Source organism: Neolamprologus multifasciatus, chromosome 14, assembly GCF_963576455.1.
Source record: "Neolamprologus multifasciatus chromosome 14, fNeoMul1.2, whole genome shotgun sequence".
NCBI classification, from domain to species: domain Eukaryota; kingdom Metazoa; phylum Chordata; class Actinopteri; order Cichliformes; family Cichlidae; genus Neolamprologus; species Neolamprologus multifasciatus.
The window spans coordinates 28,385,340-28,405,955 of record NC_140452.1 but is presented as its reverse complement, the minus strand read 5'-3'; the positions used below and the strand labels follow the sequence as shown (position 1 = coordinate 28,405,955).

Sequence of the window (20,616 nt, the reverse complement as noted above, 5' to 3'; positions counted from 1 at the left end):
TTCAAAAAAGAGCTTTAAAGTAGCAATTTGAGAATTCCCAAACGTCATAGTTTTTAGTTGTGTGATAATGCGGGGACTTGGCGAGAAAAACACTGTTCTAACATGCCAGCTATGACAGACACTTTATAGAGCTGCCTGCCAATTTTCCATCAGTTTCAAACCACCAGCTTTTTGATGAGCTCTCGAAAGAAGATAAAGATCTGATTGAACATCATGTTTGGGAGATTTGGAATCCATATGTCAATACAGAGAATTTCAGTCACAGACTACAAAAGGATAGTCAATGTATTTTCAGTCTGGGTTGGACAATAAATCTGCAGTTTGAGTGATGAAGAACAAGAAATTCTTTATTGTCAAAGCAAAGGTGAGTGCTAATTAACTAATGGTAGGCAGCTACCCAACAGTATTTAGAGGTTTCAGGGTCACTACAGTCAACACTGTGGGGCAGTAGTTGACAGGTTAGTAATATGTTAGTTGGGTGTACACAATGTAACATGACATAAATCTAATCAGAGCTTTTTTCCAATGTCAGTTTAAATTACCCCACTAACAACCTTAGTGTGGACAAGGAGGAATGTATGTGATTTTTACGTTGCACTTGTATGGAAGGGACTTTGCAAGCGTTGCTGTGTGAGTTGTTTGTCACTGTGAACTGAGTCACAGACTCATTCAGCATGTTGTATAGCAAAAAATAGTGGTGGGAAGCAAAGGAAAGCCTGTGTTTTCTTATCAGGTGGGGCTCCTACAATGATGTGAAGTTACCTGAAAACCACCAATAAGCTTGTCGCAGATTTCTGTGCATGCGCCAACACGATGGTTTTAGGAGGTAGATGCAAAAATGTTTACAATTGCTGTTGTTGGAGTATGACACAAGTTATGTAGCTAGTTACAAAACAACAATACTGAGCAGAAGTCTAAACCCACACCTCAGACTTTACTAATTTGTCATTTTTCAAGTGGTCTTGAGAAAAAGTTTTTAAGACTTTCTGAACTTCTTTTTAAGCTTTTCTTTGGACATTGGCTGCTTTTTCACTCATTTTCAGCCCAGTCCTTATAACAGAACATTTTCAGATGTTTTTGTACTTTAAGCCACTTAACAGTGACCTATAAAAATAAGTTAAACAGCATCTAATTTAAACAGCATCTAATTTAATGGATGAACGAGTGTTGTGGCTACACATAACAGACAACTCAGGAAAGAACTCATTTTAAATTGTATCTACAGGCACTTTATTAGTAGCAGCCTTTTGCAAAAACACTCGTTTGTTTCCATTTCTTTAGTTGAATCTATCAAAGATGCCAAGAATTGCAGTTTGACAGACATAAAAGTATGTTTGGACCAACAACGTCATTCCCAAAGAGCTATTAACCGACAACTTGTCCTTTCTCAGCATAGACTGCAGTGTGTCATAACGTCTGACACAATTTAAAGACAACTACTTGAAGAAATGACATCAAAGCAAACTTAAATATTGACTTCTAAAATTATTAGAATTGTACAAACTTTGTTTTTGCTTCTATACTTTATTTCCATGCTTCCAGAAATCATCATGTAGTTTTCTATTTTCATAGCAAAATACAAGTGGCGGCTCAAGACTTTTGCATGGTACTATATGATGTACAGTTAATCCATCTATTTCCTATAACGTCAATTATTGCTTGAACAAAACATAAACAGCTTTTGAAATTGAAGAATTCGACTCCTTTTGATGACATCTTCTGAGCAGAGATTCCAAGCTGCTGTTGATTTCTAGGACCACATTAACTTCACACAGAAGTCAAAGACTAAACTGAGCAGGAGTTTGTGATTTTTTTGTGTTTTTCTTTTACAGTAGTCCACAATCGAGCAGACACAAAGTGGGCGATATTTGGCAAACACAATTTGATTGTTGTGTTCATGTAAATGCCCTCCTGAGCCTCAGGTAATGTTCAGTACCAGATCCGGCATGTGTTATCCTTGCTGCCTGCAGGGAAGCACAAATACAAATGGATAGCTGCACAGAAGGACACAGCTGCACGCTTTTCATCTAAAAACTGCAATTAAGCATTTGTGACGGCTTGTGATGAAGAGTACATTTGCCTCCTACAGCTACATTTTAACAGTGTACGGTGGTCAGATGGGGTTTATGTGTGTTTTCTGTGTCAGTTCTATGTACCTGTAATGATTGTGTCACCCTCGTAGTTGAAGACGCAGGAAAAGATCTCGTCTGCGTGCCCCTCCAGGACTTGTAAGCAGACGCCAGAGTGAGCATCCCAGAGCCGAGCTGTCTTGTCTGAGCTGGCAGTCAGGACTCTGGTGCCCTGAGGGCTGAAACAGATCTACCAAGAGAGGCAGAGCCAGGACAGTTAGCCTTTTTTCGAGGGTTGTGCTACATTTGCAACAAAGTTGCTGAATAAGAGATTATGCCAGAGAAAGTAGAAATGACATGAGGGGTGGAAATGGGTAAGTCTAGACCAATTTTACCATATCAGTAGCATTACTCCATTGAGGTCATTCAACTTAAAATGCTTAAGGAAGATAAAGGCACCAGTGGAACTACTCTGAGATGATAGAGGAGCGTTATGAAAATCATGGCTGAAACTGATTGTATTATAGTCTGGGTTTATCGTTCCCTGAGTGGTTTTATATCCTAACAGTGAAGTAAAGGAAGGGATGATTAAATGAAGTTGGCCCTAGATGGCCATGAAAGTAAAGTATGTTTTTTTATTAAAATTCTAAACTCAGCGCCAACGAGAGATCCCCAGACAGGAAATGGAAACTGTCTAGAGAAGAAGCTGGCAAGGATAGAAGATTGAGGTGTGGGTGGGGTGTGTGTGTGGGTGGAAGCTATGACAGGTGCCAAAATGGAAGGTTGATGTTTTAAAATGGACAGCAAAGAGAAAAAGATCAAAAAGAGTAAAGGAATGAGATAAAAAAATAAGCAAAGCTGATGAGTGTCTCAGTTGCATACTGCATATTAAAGTGGACATGAAACACTGTGTAGAAAGGCTAAATTACATCATGGAGCACTAGTCTAATGTCACTGTCTGAGAAGCTGGATTTAAGAAATAAGTGTTTTTAAGGTCATATGTTGTGTCAGTACGTCACAGGGTTGTTTTGTTGGTTGCTGCCTTACATTAGTTTATGTTAGCTGACTAGCGATAGAACCAATACCTCAAGGATAAAAATACTAAGTAGCTAGACTGATCACTTAGGTTTGAGGGCATTCATTCATGTGTACAGCTCTCTTAAGCTCCAGTCACAGCATTTTAATCAGTTTGAGTTCTCGACTTAAACCGGGCAATTGCAACACCCTGACTCTTTACCTTTTCAGCCATTCTGTTGTAGATTTGCTGGTCTGTTTAGAATCACTGTCCCGCTTCATTACATAACTTAGTCCAAGCCTCGTATTTGGCTCTAGAATATTTTGGTATACAGAAAATGTCACAGACACCTCAGTGACTCCAAGTTGCCCAGGACCTACAGCTTCAAACTAAAACTAAACCATCACCCCTCTACCGCTGTGCTTGACAGTTTGTATGAGGTGTTTGTGTCGATATACATTTTCTAGTTCGCAGTTTTGGAAATATCCTCATAAACACTGTATTGTTGACAAACATCTCCACTGTGGTCTTGTCTGTTAAAAGGATATTGCTGCAGGTGTCATGTGGTTCTTTTTAGAGAGAACACGCTTTCTCCAGGCACCCTCACAAACAAGCCAAACTTGTTCAGTCTGTTTCTCATTATGCCATTGTGAACTTTAACATTTAGCATGCTAACTGATGCTGATGATCAATAAATGCATTTGATTTGCAGCAGTTAGTAGTTACTTGTCCTCTTAACCCCTATGGAAGCAACAAAGGTGTTCTTAGCCTTTCACACACTTCTTTTACATTTGGCTTAGTTTTATGTTAAATCAGGCTTGGACAACTCCAGGCCTCGAGGGCCAGTGTCCTGCAGGTTTTAGATCTCACCCTGAGTCTACACACCTGAATGAAATGGTTAGTTCATTCCCAGGCCTCTGGAGAACTTCAAGACATGTTGAGGAGGTAATTTAGCCATTTAACTCAGCTGTGTTGGACCAAGGACACATCTAAAACCTCAAGGCCTGGGTTTGGACACCGCTGTGTTAAATAAATAATGACACCATATAATATGTCATGTGTTCTTGTTAATCTGAGATTATTTTTACCAGACTGGAAGCAAGTGAACTTTCCTTTTTACATAACTGTATATATAAAATGGAGGAAGGATTAACAAGGCTAAAGCATTTGTTTAATCTGGCATTACTCAATATCGTCTCTCTTGCATGGTCACTAGGTTACATTGGCCTAACCAATCACATCTTGTTTGTAGCGTAAGAATGACTCAAAAGTACGAGAACCATTTTTGTTGGTTAGCTGTAGAGGCTAACTTTAAGGTAAAAGTTCATTTTAAAACACATTTCAACACGGACCTGCAAAAATGCTACTTCCTACACCATATGGATTTTTTCAATGAAAGTTTGGAGCATGCTGTAAATGGGTTCTACAAATTTAATCAAACACTGATTTTTTTTCCATTAGATTGTCATTTTGATTTGAATTAAGGGCAAGAATAAAGCAAATGGAACATCCAGAATAGGAAAGAGTCCTCTTAATGCTTAGTTTGAAAACACAGTTACGAGAAGCTATCTATACCAGCGGTCCCCAACCCCTCGAGTCCATGAGTCGTTTAGTACCAGGCCGCAAGAGTTGAAGCTTAAGTGTGAAAGTTATGGTTTTCATGATTTTTATCGTTATTTTTTTATCGTTTTTCTCATTAACTCGGTTTCCCTGGGTCTTTTCCCGTGTGTTGTGGATAAATCTTCTTTTTTTTTTTGCTACTAATACTGGTTTTATTTTTGAAGGCCGGTCTGTGAAAACACTGTCGGACATAAACCGGTCCATGGCGCAAAAAAGGTTGGGGAATGCTGATTTATACCATCTTCCACAAAGAAAAAAATATCTTTAGACCTTTAGAACTAGTCATTTAATTAGCATTCCATCATTTATAATATATTATTATTCACAAACAAAAGGGTAGCAAAGTGAATTTACTACAGCAGTGACTGAGATGTAATAAAAATAAAATTAAAAGCTTACTGAGTGAGACACTGAAATAGAAGGAGAAAAACATGGGGAAGAAAATGGTTAAGAAGCATGGACCGGAGGATGACTGGTGTCCTGTTAGGGAGAGATTAGTGTCATAATCCCCTGGAATCATCTTCCATCCAGCCTGTTTATTACTGGCTGTCTAATGTGTTTTAGTAAATGCATACAGAGAAGCCCTCTGAGCCAGAACCTGTGGAAAACCCACACTCGTGCAGAGCATCACACTTGACAAATATTAAATGGGTGATATCGCTCCAAATAAAGAACAAGGTCAGTGCAGGGTCAGGCAGCAGTGCCCCATGCCAGAGTATTCGCATGTATGTGCTTGCGTTACTACTAGCAGGCCATGTTAATCAGGTTTAGAACTGTGCTCACAGATTTCTGGCGATAACTCAAAACATCCTGAAGCTTCGAGTCCTGTCCCTCCATTTCAGCATCACACTCTGTCACATGTTACCTAGGTAATTTTAAAAAGTGACCTATTTAAAGCACTGGCGAGGAAAACTGTGGTCTGAGTCAATATTACACAAAAATCACAAGTTTATTCACAGCTGCTAGCTGCATGACGCATGCCCAAAGTTGTGGCTGTGGCCCTGGTTATAGAATACTTAATAATTTGTTCTTATTTTTATTACTACATTTGGCATACAAATACTGAGCTCATTCTCGGAATGGTTTCAAACACAAGACTCACAAATGGGTAAAAGTTTGCTATGAAATCAGTAACTTAAAAAACATAACAGTCTCACATCTGTGCTCTTTAACTATAATAGCTACAAAGAAGTAATCGCCCAATCACACGGCACCACAGCAGTGCATTTAGGCACCCATTAGGCACATAGACATGGTTGAAAAGACCTCAAATTGAGAATCGGAATTAGAAAGAAAGGTGATTTGAGTGTCACTGAGCATGGAATGTTTGTTGGTGTCAGATGGGCCAGTGTAACTACTGTCTACCGAATTTTACCTACAGCCATAGGGTGGACTAAAAAAGAGAAAATATCCAGTGATCGACAGTTCTCTGGGTGAAAATACTTTGTTGATGTCAGAGGTCAGAGGAGAATGACCAGACTCCTTCAAGCTGACAAGAAGGCAACAGTAACTCAAACAACCATTCCTTACAACCAAAATATGCAGAAGAGCATATCTGAACACACAAGATGTCAATACAGCTGCAGAAGGCCACACTGTGAGCCACTCCTGTCAGCTAAGAACAGGAAACTGAGGCTATAATTCAAAGGCACTCAGTAAAATTGGACAAGAGGAGATTGGAAAAATATTGTATGGTCTGATGAGTCACAATTTCTGCTGCAAGGTTTAGATGGTACGGTCAGAATTTGGTGAAAACAACATGAAAGCAGCCTGACCCCTGAATCAAAGGCTGTATCCCAATTCAGGGTCTGCAGCCTTAAAGTACGCAGCCTCAACGATCCTCAAGGGCCGCGTACTTAAAGACCGCTAAGGCCGGAAGTGCTAGGCTTGTGAAATGGGACGGTCTAGTCTCCGTCGCGCTCCCTAGGTTGCCTAGCAACCATGATACTAACAGCTGGAAACGTTTCATACAGCTTTGTTTGACAGAAATGAAGGAGAAAATCCTTTGTTCATTTGTTTGTTTGTTTCTACATGAACTTTGATCCTTCTCTGATTAAGCTCAGCTATTGAACGGCGTATATTTTAAAGTAAAGGCTTTAAAACCAAGTTAGCACAAACGTCACTAATGTCACATAACTTTGCCGACATGTGGCCAACAGTAATGTTTTAATGTTCTTCTTATTAAACATTTGCACATAAATAAGTGACATAATATTCAGTACTTACTTAAAGTTTACTCTTCGGGCGCCCCTCATCTGCTGTTTTTTTTCGGCAAAATTATCCACACCCACCGCCGCGCTATGCATTCTGGGATATGTTGGGCCACGAAGTCTACACCCCCACGTCCTTAAAATTCAGGGAAATGAAGGACGCATTTGAGGGCCGCATTTCGAGCAGCCTTTGAATTGGGACAGCCTTCGTCACGTCGCTGTGACGTAATCGGCCTTAAAATGCGGCCTTTAAGGCTGCAGACCTTGAATTGGGATACAGCCAATGGTTCAGGCTGCTGGTGGTATAATGGTATGGGGTATGGCAAACTTCGACATCCTTAGTAACGATTAAGCATTATTTAAAATGCCAAAACATGTCTAAACTCACCTTAACCCAGCTTTGTCAACAGCAAAAACCTGATATACGTAAGGTGTACCAAGGGGCAGGGTTACGCTTTACAAGTTAAAATAATAGTTAATACTCACAAAGTTGAGAAGAGTGATAAAATGCTGAAAAAGCTTGAGCAACACAGTTGTGCTTTTTCATTTAATTACAGATAAATAGATGACAAAAATAGCCATAACTTAAATTGTTCTTTTAGAACAGACAGTTTGGCTTCATCAACTTACCTTGGAGATATCGCCATCGTGGCCTTCTAAGGTTGCAAGACACTGATGTGTTGCTGTACTGAACACTCTTGCTGTGCCTGAGAGTTTCAGGAAGAGAGAGAGTTCTCAGCACAAGGGCACAGCTTACAAAATTATAAAAATGTTGCTTTTGTTGTGGAAAATCCAAATTTATACAACCAATAAAGCTTATGTATTTGTAGAAATGCTAAATGCAGAATCTTAAATTCTGCACAAGTAGTATATTTAGGGTACGTTTGTAATACCGTGCTAGTACAGTTTTACTCGTAATGTAATCTTTTGATTGAAGTGTTGTCTCACCATCAGCTGAGGCAGTAGCAATGAGTTGACCACTTAAATCAAAACACACATCCAACACCTCTTCTTTGTGTCCATTGAGGGTGGCAACACACTTCCCACTGACAGTCTCCCAAACCTGCGAACACATTTACACATGTCAAAAAACAGAATTATACATGCACACAGGAGCGAACTACATAACTGGAGCAGGCATTCATGGAAACACCAAACTCATGAAGTATGCATGTGTGAATGTAGCATTAAACTCTAAAGTGGCTTTATTATGGCCATCTCCCTCAGAGGAATGCAGTGAGGTGGATAATTCTCACTTGTGAGCGTGACTCATCTTGGTGTAATTAAGGAATTAGGATTTCATTTTTCTCCATAGACCTTAGAGACAGGAGTTTGCGAGAGAGTGGGAAATTGAAGCGAGCAAATACAAATGCTCAAACAACTGAGATGGTAAATACAAACAGACATGTTTTCAGCCTCTGACAAGAGATTTTGGCAACAAAAAAAAGATATTTGGGCTTAATGATAGCTTACTTTGCAGGTTTTATCCATGGAACCAGTAACAATCAAGGAGCAATCCCAGTTAAACTGAGTATTGCTTATTTCTCCCATGTGACCAATGAGTGTGTGGACCCGTCTAGGGGAAAAAACAAGGAATTGAACAGCAATTAATCAGTCTCACAGCTTTGTAAGGCAGAATCAATAAGTGTTACATTCTCTGTGAAGTATAAAAGATGACACATGCACAAATCGATGCATAATATTGATAACTTCTGACCTTCCTGAAGCAACATCCCATATAGCGACTGTGTGGTCGAAGGAACCGGTGACAAGTTGACTGCCCACTGTGTTAAAGCACAGCGAAAGGACCTCTGCGGTGTGACCCTGAAAGGAGATGGCATTATCTCTCACTGTCTTATTTCGTTTCTCCCTCACAGCCGCTCACATTATGGATGAAAAAGTGCACCATAAAATGCAAATATTTACCAACCACAACAGTGTGGCTTATACAGCTGATTATTTTCGTCTTGTGTGTGTGTGTGTGTCCCTGCAGAAAAATGGGGCTGTTGTCCTAGAAGGAACTACATCAAAGGCAGCTTTAAGTACTTTTCCAGGAGTTTATGTCTTACTGTCCTTGGACGGATTTGTCCCAACAGTGCAAAGTACAGCCTCCAAACTTTAGAAGTGTGTATTTAAGATCATTATGAGTTTGAAGGTAAGTGTGGTCCAATTCATAAGTGGTGGCTCGCACCCACTTTAATCACCTGTCCCTCATTTATTTTACTTTTTAGGGCTCATTTGAGGTATTTTGTGCATAATGTTTAATGTTTTCAAAGGCGTGTGCAGTCTGGCAACTAAATGGTGTCATAGCTAGTGTGAGCCCCCCACATTATAGTCTCCTGAATTTGTTAACATAAATACACAGGTTAGCCTTACTGGTAGATTTATAAAATTGAAGTTAACTAAAAAAAAAAAAAGAACATAGATTAAAGAATCTGCACTCAGTTGACTGCATTACTGATTCTTCATGGTGTGAGAAGCTAAGTGAATTGAGAGGGGCAGAGAGTTGCTCCTTGCTGAGACAGATTCAGCAAGTCACACTATAAACCCACGTGCAGTCTGCACATTAAAGAGGTCTCACTACTCCCCTTAGAGAGGGCTATCAGTGCCTTCTTAAAGAGTTAGTCACATTCCTATCAGATCATTTGTGAATGTAAGAACTGCTAAAAATGTTGGTCATCAAGAGCACTTGACAGCATTCATGTCACTTTCACAAGTGACTAAAAAGTTAATGAATCATCATTAATGAATGAATGTGGGTCACAACACCAGGATAAGAAGAGCAAGAAAAGCAATGGGACAGAGTTTGGGGAAAAGGTATCTCACAGTCAGTGTGGCCACTTCCTCCCCACTCTCCACATCCCACAGCTTGGCAGTGGTGTCCATACTGCTTGTGGCCACCAGCGTACTCTGGGGGTTGAATGCAAGACACACCTACAAAATTTTTGTTACTTAGGTTGTATTGTATTGTATTCTGTAGCAAAGCTGAATAGCATGTGGCATATGAACTGCTCTAAACTCTCAATTTGAAACAGTTGTTTCTATTCTTGGCTCTATATGGCAATTTACTGAATATGGTCATCTCAGCCATATGCTTACAGAAGCCCAACCCAACCTCTTGTTTGTGAGTCAATCACAGCCAATCAGAAAAAAAAAAAGCTCATTTAGAGCGCAGACCTAATGGGAGTAAAATATCTTGCCTCAAACAGAAGATGAAACAAGCTGCCCAAGGCTCAGTCTTAGATAAATGAATATTACTTGTAAATCATGCAAAGCTACTATGAGTCCAAGAATAAAAATGTAGACAGTAATTAAAATAATAGGTTCTGTTAAAGTACTAAACACAATACCATAGCAGAACCTTGTAGTTTAAATGCTCACGTAGCTTAAATACTGACTTGTGTTTCGAATATGAATCAGCAATCAACCAAAAACTAACACAAATGAAATTCATTTAAAACAAATTATACATACTATTTCACCCATGTGTCCCCGATAAGTATGAAAACATTTGCCAGTCTCAGCACACCACAGTTTGCAGGTCTTATCAAAAGAGCCAGTCGCAATCTTGTCTCTAAGTTTAATAGAGAGAAAATAAAACAAGGAAACATTCATTTTTAAGATGAAACACTCATGTGAATCTTAAATTGAGCAATGCGGCCCTCCCATGTTATAAAGGTTTTCCTAAAACAGCTCATTACCCATAAGGGTTGTTGAACGCAATTGCATACACCACGTTTCTGTGACCCTCTAGCACGTGCAGCTCTGTGCCTGAGGCTGTGTCCCAGACTCTACATGTCCTGTCGTAACTCCCAGTTATAAACCTGCAGTGTGAGAGAAAAGGGGGAATTGCACAAACTGTAATTTCTCCTAAACAACAAAGTGGCAGATTACTCAGTGTTAAAAACTCACCTTGACCCAGATTTATCAAAGGCAACATTTGTCAGTGGCAGTATGTGTGCCTTGAGCTCCTGCAAAAGAAATTGAAACTGGTCTGAAAAATCCAATTTAGTTATTGACTACATTCATCTACATTCATCTTTAAAATTACCCATGTAACTTCTGTATGTATAATTCATTTGACTATAATGTAATGTGAAGGCTTCTTCCTCCTGTCCCACCACTGGTGGAATAACTTTCTGCTCTCATTAAGAACAAAAAGATCTCCCAATTTTTAGATGCAGGCAAAATAAATTCAGTAACCTCTGATCTCCAGCAATGCAACTGACCCTGACTGCCATTTAACTCCCCTAATACATGCACATGAAGCACTAGTGACTTAGTAACCCGATCACTGCTGCTTTCTAGTGCCTCTCTAAAACAGTGATTACTAATTTCACAAATCACATTCCACATATGTAAATAGCATCTGCTAATTGCTGAGCTAATGGATTGTGCCCGTTTATTTATGCTGCAAAAAATGTTACTGTTCCAACAGTCTGTGCGGAATAAAAGCATTAATATCATAACTCAATAAGCAACACGTGTGCCATGTTTCACAGACAAAATAAACTTTAGTTCATAAAACCATGCTTTCATTAAAATCAAGGTTACAAGGAGCACCAAATAACTTTCAACAATGTGAGGGAAATAGATAAATGTCTTCACCAGCAGGAATTCCTTGTAAGCGTCATGTCTACGTGTTGATTTATTTACTGCTGTTTTGGGTCTGACCTTGGAGAAACAGAACCTGTGATGGTCCTGCTGGGTCTGTTTCTTCTGAAGTCGAATAACCAGCTGTTTGACCTGATCAGCCTGAGCCTTTGTGACCAGAGGCTCTGATTGTCTGATTTCTTCCACCAACTCATCTGGATTTGTTCTACAATATTAAAACATAAAATGTGATAAGTCTTTTTGTAATTTTAGGTAGCTTGATGGCAAAAGAGAGAAAAAAAAAGTAAAAAAACAAAAAACAAAAAACAAAAAACAAAAAACAAAACAAAAACAAAACAAAACAAGACATTAGGAACAGAAAAGGGAAACAAAATGGAAACAGAAAAGGGGTTTAGGATAACAAATACAGCTTAACAAAGATTACATTTACTCTACAATTTCACCAAAGTATGTTTAATGTGTGTGAAAATATCACTCCCCGTGTTGTCAGATTTACACCCTTGTGACTGCCAGTAAGAGCTGAAATGAGTAATGTTGGTATTCCTAAAGTAAATGGGTCATTTAAAAGAAATCTCTAGTCTAATGTAATGCCACATTAAGGAATTGCAACTCCTCCACAGTCCAACTTCATAATAAATGCAACATGGTTACAAAGTGTTTTTAAATAGGGTTTTAGTCTGCAGAAAGTCGTTTTTTAGTGGTAATGTAACCGTAGGTTGTAACAGTTTGGTTATTGACATTATCTTCAGTGCTGAAATCAGACACACACACACACACACACACACAGAGAGAGAGAGAGAGAGAGAGAGAGAGAGAGAGAGAGAGAGAGATCCTAACAGGTACAACTCACGCACTCTGGAGTCAAATCCAAAAGATCTATTGATTTGGTCCTCAGAAATCCTCCTTTCTCGTATTCAAGGATTATACCTGACAGCATAAAAAAATGAAAAATAAAAGAATTAAAGAGAGGCTGACATTACAACACCTGGGTTCTAGTTAACTTAACCTGTTATGTCTTATAATGACAAACTATCTAACCCTTCTCCCGATTTGAGTTTGAAAAGCATTAGCTAACTAGCTAATGTCAGACAAACTTTAGGTCATAACGATTTAATATGAAGGTTAGGCACAGTCATATAACCTCCATGAGAAGCAACATTTTAGATAGGACTACAAACATAACTTGTATTACCTGGCGGATAATATCTGAGGAGAAACCGCTTGAGTTTCATTCTGTCTTCTAATAAGGTCCTATCACATCACATAGAAACAAACCGTTGTTATGGCGACCGGACTCGCGTGCGCTTACCGCGCATGCCTAATACAAGCCTTAAAGGACCGGTGTTGTACCAAAAAGTGCTGGTCTGCCAAAAAGTGATTTCAAGTTTCTATGTGTGTTTTTTGTTACATATATTGATAAATAGACTTTAGACTATATATAAAATAATTACCAGTATCTTTATGGCCCGGTCCTTTTTGGCCAGTTAAAATATATTTAAAGAACTATTATTATGCTGCTGCCGTCTTTGCCAGATCGCTCTTAAAAAATAATAATATATAATAATAATAAATACAGGAATGTTGTTTGTAGGTCAAGATGAGTTGATATCATTCATAAGGATTACTTTTGACATATATTTCAAATATTATAGGCCAGCAAGTCATGTACAGCAGTTTAAACACGGGCAGTCACTTTTTGGAAGACGATCACTTTTTTTCAATGTCTAATATATTTGCTCTAATAGACTTTAGTAAACTAGATTTACGAAAGGGTTGTATATAAAATAAAGAAATAACCTGTTTTTCAAATAACAGTTTTTCAAGACTCTGTGTTATTAGTCCTACTTTATAATAAATTAAATCCTTTTTTAAGCGTAAATGATGTGTACATAACTGTGATGCAAGGTTTTTATAGTTAATTAAAGCTAAACTAAAAAATTGCAGCTTTTACCTTGTGACAAGAATGCTCTTTCCTGCTCAAAATGACTTATCACTACTAAGACATATGTTTCCGGTATGTTTGCCAGATCAGGAGCATTTACAACACCAACAATCCGTTTTTGGTGAATGCCGTAAAACACCTTTTTGGGAGACGATCCCTTGTTTTTTCATTTACTGAATTCATAAATAAATAAATATGCAAAATTTCCCAATTTTCCAAACTGATTGATGAGTAATGAGTTTCAAAGTTTATTATACACTGTAGTTTGTTCATGAACTGTGGTGCATACCAGAAAGCAGCTCTCTGCTCTCTGTAACTCATTGACAGTTATCACAAACACTTGATTGCAGTTGTTGCTGCTAAGGTTGGCCCAACCAGTTATTAGGCGTAGGGTGCAATCACTTTTTCACACAGGTGCCATGTAGGTTTGGATTTTTTTCCCCCCTTAATAATAAACACTTTCATTTTGAAACAGCATTTTGTGTTTAAATGTATTTCTGGTGGCATTCATATGTAAGTTTGTGTGATGGTCTGAACCATTTCAGTGTAATAAACATACAAAAAAACGGAAATAAGGAAGGAGGCAAACACTTTTTCACCCCACTGTATGCGGATGCCTTCATTTTGCCTGCAATCTCTAGCCAATCTTTTCATATAACTCAATGCAGTGAGTGCAGTCATTTGTAGTAATAAATTTTTTGAAATCATCCAAATATTTCATGTTTTGTTTTATTAGCAACTCTGTCTTTATACTCTGGGAGGGAATAGTCACATGTATATTCCCAATATCAGTATGCCTATTAAGTGTGAGTCACTCCAATCCCACAATAAATGACTGTACTTGTTTCCTCACCGTTCTTCTCGTCTGTTGCTCCCCGACAGGTCAAAGTCTATTACTTGTAAAGCATGAATAAGGCATGTGTAGATCATAAAGATTATGTGTTTATATTCTAGCTACTTACAAGGTAACCTGACGAAAGCTCAAAGTGCTTTGGTATTAAACCAGATAGTGTTTTTTAAATCAAGACTGAAGTGCAACTAAAAACAAAAGGCAACAGAAGGGAAATCTTGCTGAGATACTAACATGGGGTGCTGGGCCAAGCTGAAGTCATCTGGATGGGCTTACCCCACAGCCATCCTGTCACTCTATGGATTTTTTGCAAACTGTAGAGTTGCAGAACCTTTCCTGACACCATACCTTATTGGACCACGCAAGAACATTTCTGAAGAAGTGGTAAGGACTACGGACACACTTTCTGTCTTTTATTAAAAGGCAAGGCAAGTTTATTTATATAGCACAATTCAACAACAAGGTGATTCAAAGTGCTTTACAGAGACATTAAAAAACAAAAACAATAAAAAGCATGATTTAAAATTGATTAAAAAAACCAGTAGATAAAATCAGTAGTTAAAATATAAGTTTTAAGCTGCATTCAGCTTTTATGCTCCATATATCTGGAACAAACTCCCAGAAAGCCTCAGATCAGCTGAAACACTCAGTTTATTTAAATCCAGGTTGAAGACTCACCTATTCTAAGCTGCATTTGAATAAAACACCAAATCAACACTTTTAAGCTTAAATTTCAAAACTTATATTTTAACTACTGATTTTATCTAAAAGTGTTGATAAAATCAGTAGGCTGATTTTATCAATTACACGTGGAGGTACAAAATTAAATCCTACTTACAAATGTAAATAAAAATGAGGCATTGATCACACAGAGGAAACAGTGACATTTTTCCACTGTCTGTATTCAGACATATGTCATTAAACACTTTGGTCAGAGCGGTTTCAGTGCTGTGGTTCTGTCTAAAACCTGACTGGAAGGCATCATAGAAGTTATTCTGTTTTAAGAAGTAATTGAGCTGTTGAAAAACTGCTTTTTCAATGATCTTACTTAAAAATGGGAGATTTGAGATCGGCCTGTAGTTGTTCATTTGTGTCTTGTCAAGATTGTCCTTTTTCAGTATAGGTTTAATTACAGCGGTTTTTAGTGGTTCTGGAAACACACCTGACATTAAAGAAAAGTTGACAATCTGTAACAGGTCTGACTCCAAAGTCTTTGAGACCTTTTTGAAAAAACTTGTTGGCAGGGCATCTAAACAGCAAGAGGAGGAGTTCAATTGACCTAAGATATCCTCCAGGTCTTTGCTGTTAATAGGGTGAAACTGTTTGATGGTGTTTAAACAGTTTTTCAGTGGACACGGTATATATCCTGAATCTGCTGTTGATGTACCAATTGCTTGTCTAATCTTTTGGATTTTGTCTGTGAAGAATTTGGCGAAGTCATTGCAGGCCATGATCGAATGAAGTTCAGCTGCCACTGACACAGGAGGGTTTGTTAGCCTGTCAACTCTAGAAAATAAGACCCGAGCATTATGACTGTTTTTGGTGATGATGTCAGAGAAGTAGGACCTCTTTGCACTCCTCAGTTGTAAATTATAATTGTGAAGTTTCTCTTTATAGATGTCATAATGAACCTGGAGGTTTGTTTTTCTCCATCTGCGCTCATCTTTCCTATACTCTCTTTTTTCATTTTTCACCAGTGTGGAGTTTCTCCATGGAGACTTTTTCCTTCCAGAGATAACCTTCACCTTAATGGGAGCAATAGTGTCCATTACATTTAACATTTTAGCAGTGAAGCTATTGACGAGCTCATTGACTGAACCTCTGGACAGGCCAGGTGTTAATGGGAAGACCTGGTTAAAGATCTCACTACTGTATTCAGTTATACACCGTTTTGTGATCACTGCTGTTGATATATTTGTGTGGGCTGAAATTTTACTTTCAAAGAAAACACAGTAATGATCAGACAGGCCCACATCAGACACAGTAACCTTCAAAATGCTCAGGCCCTTGGAGGGCCGTAGGTCAAGAGTGTGTCCTCTATTATGTGTGGTCTCTGTTACATGCTGAGTCAGCCCAAAGTTGCCCAGAGTGTTACTCAGGTCTTTAGTCCCTTTGTCCTGAGGGATGTCCATATGGATGTTAAAATCCCCAACAATAATTACACAGTCGAAATCAACACAGATCACAGATATAAGCCATTTATTCAGTGCAAACAACCTGCTGAATCTCCCGTCTCCTCCTCTGACGGGGGTACAGGTCCACTGATGAATACAGCTGCATTCAGAGAGTTTACAGTATTTAATAATCCAGAAAAGTCCCGTTTCAGAACCTCCGACTGTTGTTTGGACACATCGTTTGACCCTGTATGCAGAACAATGTTTGTCACAGTTGGATATTCATCTGCAATTTGAAGAATTCTCTCCTTCAGGTTGTTGACCATATCCTTGGGAAAGCAGAGGACTTCAGTGTTCTTACCGCACATCCTTTGTACATCCTTTATGGCAGCGTGACCAACAATCAGAGTTTCAGGCCTAGCCTTTAGCTTTCTCTGTGGCCTTTTACTTTTCATCAGATTTTCAGACCTTACTTTGCTACTTTTAGATGGATGGTTGTCTGATATAGATCCAGGGTCCTTTGATAGTGGAGCAAATCTGTTCTGCAGTTTCAGTACTTATATGAAAGCAAAACGAAACAAAAAAACATGCATCAGTTTTCATAAGCAGTGCGATATGCATGTCATGAAAAAGAAGCACAAATGGGATCATCAGTATTGTTTTGTGGTGCTTGTGGTTTCCTACAGCTGACCAACTACCTGTTTCCTATCTGGACGTATTCCTACCTGGCCTTTCTTTTCCCCGTCTTCCTCCTGACTGACTTCCTGAGGTACAAACCACTTATTATAGTACAGGGGTTCTTTCTCATCACCAACTATATCCTACTGTGCTTTGTCCCAGGTCTTCCTGCTATGACTTTCCTTCAGGTCAGTTAAAACTTCTTGTTGTTTCAAGAATGATTAATATATAACACTGAAAGGTGCTGTGAAAAAAATACTTGCCCACTTCCTGATTTCTTACTATTTTGCATACTTGACACACTTACATCCTTTGGATCATCAAACAACTTTTAATGTTAAATGTAGCTAGTCACAATCTTTTTCACACAGGGCCGGGCAGGTTTGGATCACTTTCTTACCCTTGAAGAAATCTTTTAAAAGCTTTTTGTATTTATTCCAGTTATTAAATCATACCGTCGTTAATGCATTTAATGGAGTTTATCATTTATCATCTACTGCCTCTTTACAACTGCTCTATTCCATCAACAGGTCAACTATGCTGTAGTGACTTCCACGGAGGTTGCCTACTTTTCCTATATTTACAGTGTAATTCCAGTAGAGAATTACCAAAGAGCTACTGGTTACCTGCGCAGTGCAATGTTGGCTGGATATACATTTGGTGCCACCCTTGGCCAAATGCTTGTCTCCCTTGCTGGTATGGGCTTCGTAGTATTTGACCACAATAATATGAAAAATAACATTTGATGCATGACAAGAAAGAAAATTATGAACTGAACTTTAAGCAAGCACTAATGAAGGATCAATTGTAACCAACAGGCCTGGACTACTTCTATATCAATACTATTACCCTGGGAATTGTGAGCGTGGCATTTCTCGTCTCACTCTGGTTGCCCATGCCCCAGACAAGCATGTTTTTCAAAGGGAAGAAGGCTGCAGCTGTAGACTGCCAGCAAGAGGGGCCACAGGGAGAGAAGGAGTCAGTGACGGATAAGGATGGAGAAGGCTCGGGGAAAGGGAAGATGGAATATAATGGCAGTGCTGGCTACTGCAGCAGAGAAAATGTGGCCGCTGCAGTTCATCTGCTTTGGCAAAGCTTCAGGGAGTCCTACTCTTCCAGGCATTTCTTTTCTTTCAATATTTTTTTTTAAATCACTAAGATGCTTTGAGTGCCCACTTGCATTTAATCAACACCTGGGATTACTACTAATTGGTCCAAATTTTTATAATGTATTCATAGGGTACTTCTTTTAAACAGTAGAAGTAGCTGTACAGTCATCATCATAATCTCTTGTAATAATTATCACCATTCAGACATTTAATCTACTGGTCCCTGTGGTGGGCTCTGGCCACAGCTGGCTACGTGCAGGTCTTCAACTACATCCAGCTTATGTGGGACCATATAGAGCCATCTGCCACATCATCCATCTACAACGGAGGAGTGGAGGCTGCGTGCTCTCTTGTAGGTAAGATTGGTGTTAGAGTGGGTTTTTTTAGATTAAAAATAATAATTACAAAATGTTCCAGTCAAACGACTGTAACAGCATGAATGTGTCTACATCAGTCAGGGTGAAATACATATTGTTTGTTTTGGTCTGACCTCATTTATTAAAAGCATATATATAATATATATGCTTTTAATAAATGACATATGAGATAAATTGAGATAAATTTACTTTTCAACTTACTTTTATATCAGAGTAGAGGAAGAATGATGTAAGAGGGGGTCCACTCATTTGTACTGCAGTGAGCTGGAAGCAGGACTCTAATCAGAGTTCTCTGTCTCTGCTTCAATTAGAAAAGGCGAGAAGACTGCAGCACGACCACATCATGTAGCAAAATAACATTTAACAATGTCATTACAGGCTGCCATTTCTGAATGCACATAGATCTATAAAAACCTGCAATTAAAGGGAATCAGCTGTGCTATATCTGTGGTAACTGATTACACAGACAATGTGTATTGATTTTGAAAGGGAATAGCAGCACCCTGGTCCTTTTGGTTTAAGCTCGGCCCGCCTCAGTGCGAGAAGAAGAAGAGTAATTGCTTCTATTAAGGAGATAGAGTTAAAAGGTAATGGATTCTTTGATTATTACTGATAGTTGTTTCCAGGAGTTGAGTGAAACTGGTTCATCATAATAAGCAAGCGTTGTGGAGGCCAGGAAATGCATGAGTGTGCATGTGGCCACCGCGGCCTTTATTCTCCCGTTAAAGGGAGGTTAGGAGTAATGGATGAATCAGGGAATGACAATGGGAAGGATGCAAATGTGCAGTGGAGGCGCCATCCGGTGGGATGTCAGACTAATTACTTTATTTTTCTTCTTCATGGGCCAGGTGCTGCAGCAGCCTTCTCTGTGGGCTACATCAAGGTGACCTGGGTTGTGTGGGGAGAGCTGGCTTTGGGGATGTTCTCAGCTGTAGGGTCAGGCGCTGTGTTTCTGATGGCATTCACGAGCAGCATCTGGTTATGCTACGTCGGTTATGCCATATTTAAATCCTGTTACATGCTCCTCATTACCATCACAACGTAAGTGCATGATAGAATTCCTCCACGCTGCTCCTCTACATGTGTTTTAAAAGTGACAAGAACAACTTAAAGAATTCATTCAAACTGACTGTTTTGTCTGGCCAACAGTTCATACAGAGGAAAGGATGACAATATTAGTTTAGAGTCAGCTTACTGGTTCCATTGCCACACAAATCTATTGCAGTCTTAGAGTATGTGCTGAATCTCTCATAATTATAAGGACTTTGTCACCGCAGATTTCAGATTGCCTCTAACCTCTCCATGGAGTGCTATGCTCTGACTTTTGGGATCAACACTTTTGTAGCCCTCTCACTGCAGACCATCATTACAGTCACAGTTGTTGATGAAGCTGCACTGGGACTGGACATCGTGACGCAGGTACGTGTACAGGCTGTAATTATACTACTGCGTATTTGAATGGCAGCACACGGGGATTTAACAACAACTCAAAGTCAAGAACCCGATGGCCCCTTCAGCGTTCTGCTGCTTAACTGAAGCACTGAAATGTGAGGACAGAGTGACACCTGGTGGTTATAATTAGCTGTTGCATCCAGGTCTATTTGATGCAGGTGATTCACTGCCATAGCATAGGTAAAATAATTCTAATAATGCTTAGGATTATGTGTCGTCTCTCTGCTCTGCAGTTCATCATCTACGGCAGCTACTATGCTGTCATATCGCTGCTCTTTTTGATCCGAGGAACCTACACCGCCTGCGTAAACAATCCCTGTCCGCGGCACACAGAAGCCAAGGAATCTGAGTGTGTCGAGGAGGTGATTGCTGCAGAGCGTCTCTGACCTGTGTCAGTGCCCGACAGGTTTTTGGAAGATTGGAACTAATTTACCTTAAACAGCTGCAAATTAACTAACGAGAGCTTGTAAATATGCTTTTCTTAAACACTACAAACTGTAACATTAAACGTTTATACACTGAAAAGCAAACATTTATGTGTTGTGTATTTTTGCTATCTGCAACCC

General features: G+C 39.1%; 2 protein-coding genes across 3 annotated transcripts; one reads left to right on the top strand and one right to left on the bottom strand.

Moving 5' to 3' along the window:
• Positions 1 to 1,145: 1,145 nt before the first annotated feature.
• Positions 1,146 to 12,843, bottom strand: daw1 (dynein assembly factor with WDR repeat domains 1). 2 transcript variants are annotated; one of them, XM_085184421.1, is made up of 13 exons: positions 12,721 to 12,843; positions 12,383 to 12,455; positions 11,589 to 11,733; positions 10,827 to 10,885; positions 10,616 to 10,738; positions 10,389 to 10,488; positions 9,741 to 9,824; positions 8,632 to 8,738; positions 8,388 to 8,490; positions 7,863 to 7,977; positions 7,545 to 7,621; positions 2,157 to 2,319; positions 1,146 to 1,964 (listed from the first exon to the last, which is right to left on the bottom strand). In XM_085184421.1, the coding sequence occupies exons 1-13, from the start codon at positions 12,758 to 12,760 to the stop codon at positions 1,930 to 1,932; spliced, it is 1,224 nt and encodes a 407-aa protein (XP_085040547.1). In that variant the 5' UTR covers positions 12,761 to 12,843; the 3' UTR covers positions 1,146 to 1,929. The 2 variants fall into 2 exon arrangements, with proteins under 2 accessions (XP_085040547.1, XP_085040546.1); XM_085184420.1 differs by having other exon boundaries at positions 1,149 to 1,964; positions 9,741 to 9,848.
• A 576-nt stretch (positions 12,844 to 13,419) lies between these two features.
• slc19a3b (solute carrier family 19 member 3b) lies at positions 13,420 to 20,436 on the top strand. The gene is made up of 8 exons (XM_085184858.1): positions 13,420 to 14,704; positions 17,121 to 17,300; positions 17,643 to 17,808; positions 17,931 to 18,231; positions 18,426 to 18,577; positions 19,447 to 19,639; positions 19,876 to 20,017; positions 20,284 to 20,436. The coding sequence occupies exons 1-8, from the start codon at positions 14,555 to 14,557 to the stop codon at positions 20,434 to 20,436; spliced, it is 1,437 nt and encodes a 478-aa protein (XP_085040984.1). The 5' UTR covers positions 13,420 to 14,554.
• The last annotated feature ends 180 nt before the right edge of the window (positions 20,437 to 20,616 follow it).

What these genes read in the sequence shown, in the direction of transcription:
- daw1 (XM_085184420.1), bottom strand. Translation starts at nt 12,760, where the DNA reads ATGAAACTCAAGCGGTTTCTCCTCAGATATTATCCGCCAG. An exon ending in AGGAAGTGGCCACACTGACT is followed by an intron (nt 8,739 to 9,740) that starts GTGAGATACCTT and finishes ATCTCCTTTCAG; the next exon opens with GGTCACACCGCAGAGGTCCT. An exon ending in ACGATGGCGATATCTCCAAG is followed by an intron (nt 2,320 to 7,544) that starts GTAAGTTGATGA and finishes CTCTCTTGGTAG; the next exon opens with ATCTGTTTCAGCCCTCAGGG.
- slc19a3b (XM_085184858.1), top strand. Translation starts at nt 14,555, where the DNA reads ATGGGGTGCTGGGCCAAGCTGAAGTCATCTGGATGGGCTTACCCCACA. An exon ending in AGAACATTTCTGAAGAAGTG is followed by an intron (nt 14,705 to 17,120) that starts GTAAGGACTACG and finishes GGTTTCCTACAG; the next exon opens with CTGACCAACTACCTGTTTCC. An exon ending in CTGCTATGACTTTCCTTCAG is followed by an intron (nt 17,301 to 17,642) that starts GTCAGTTAAAAC and finishes TTCCATCAACAG; the next exon opens with GTCAACTATGCTGTAGTGAC.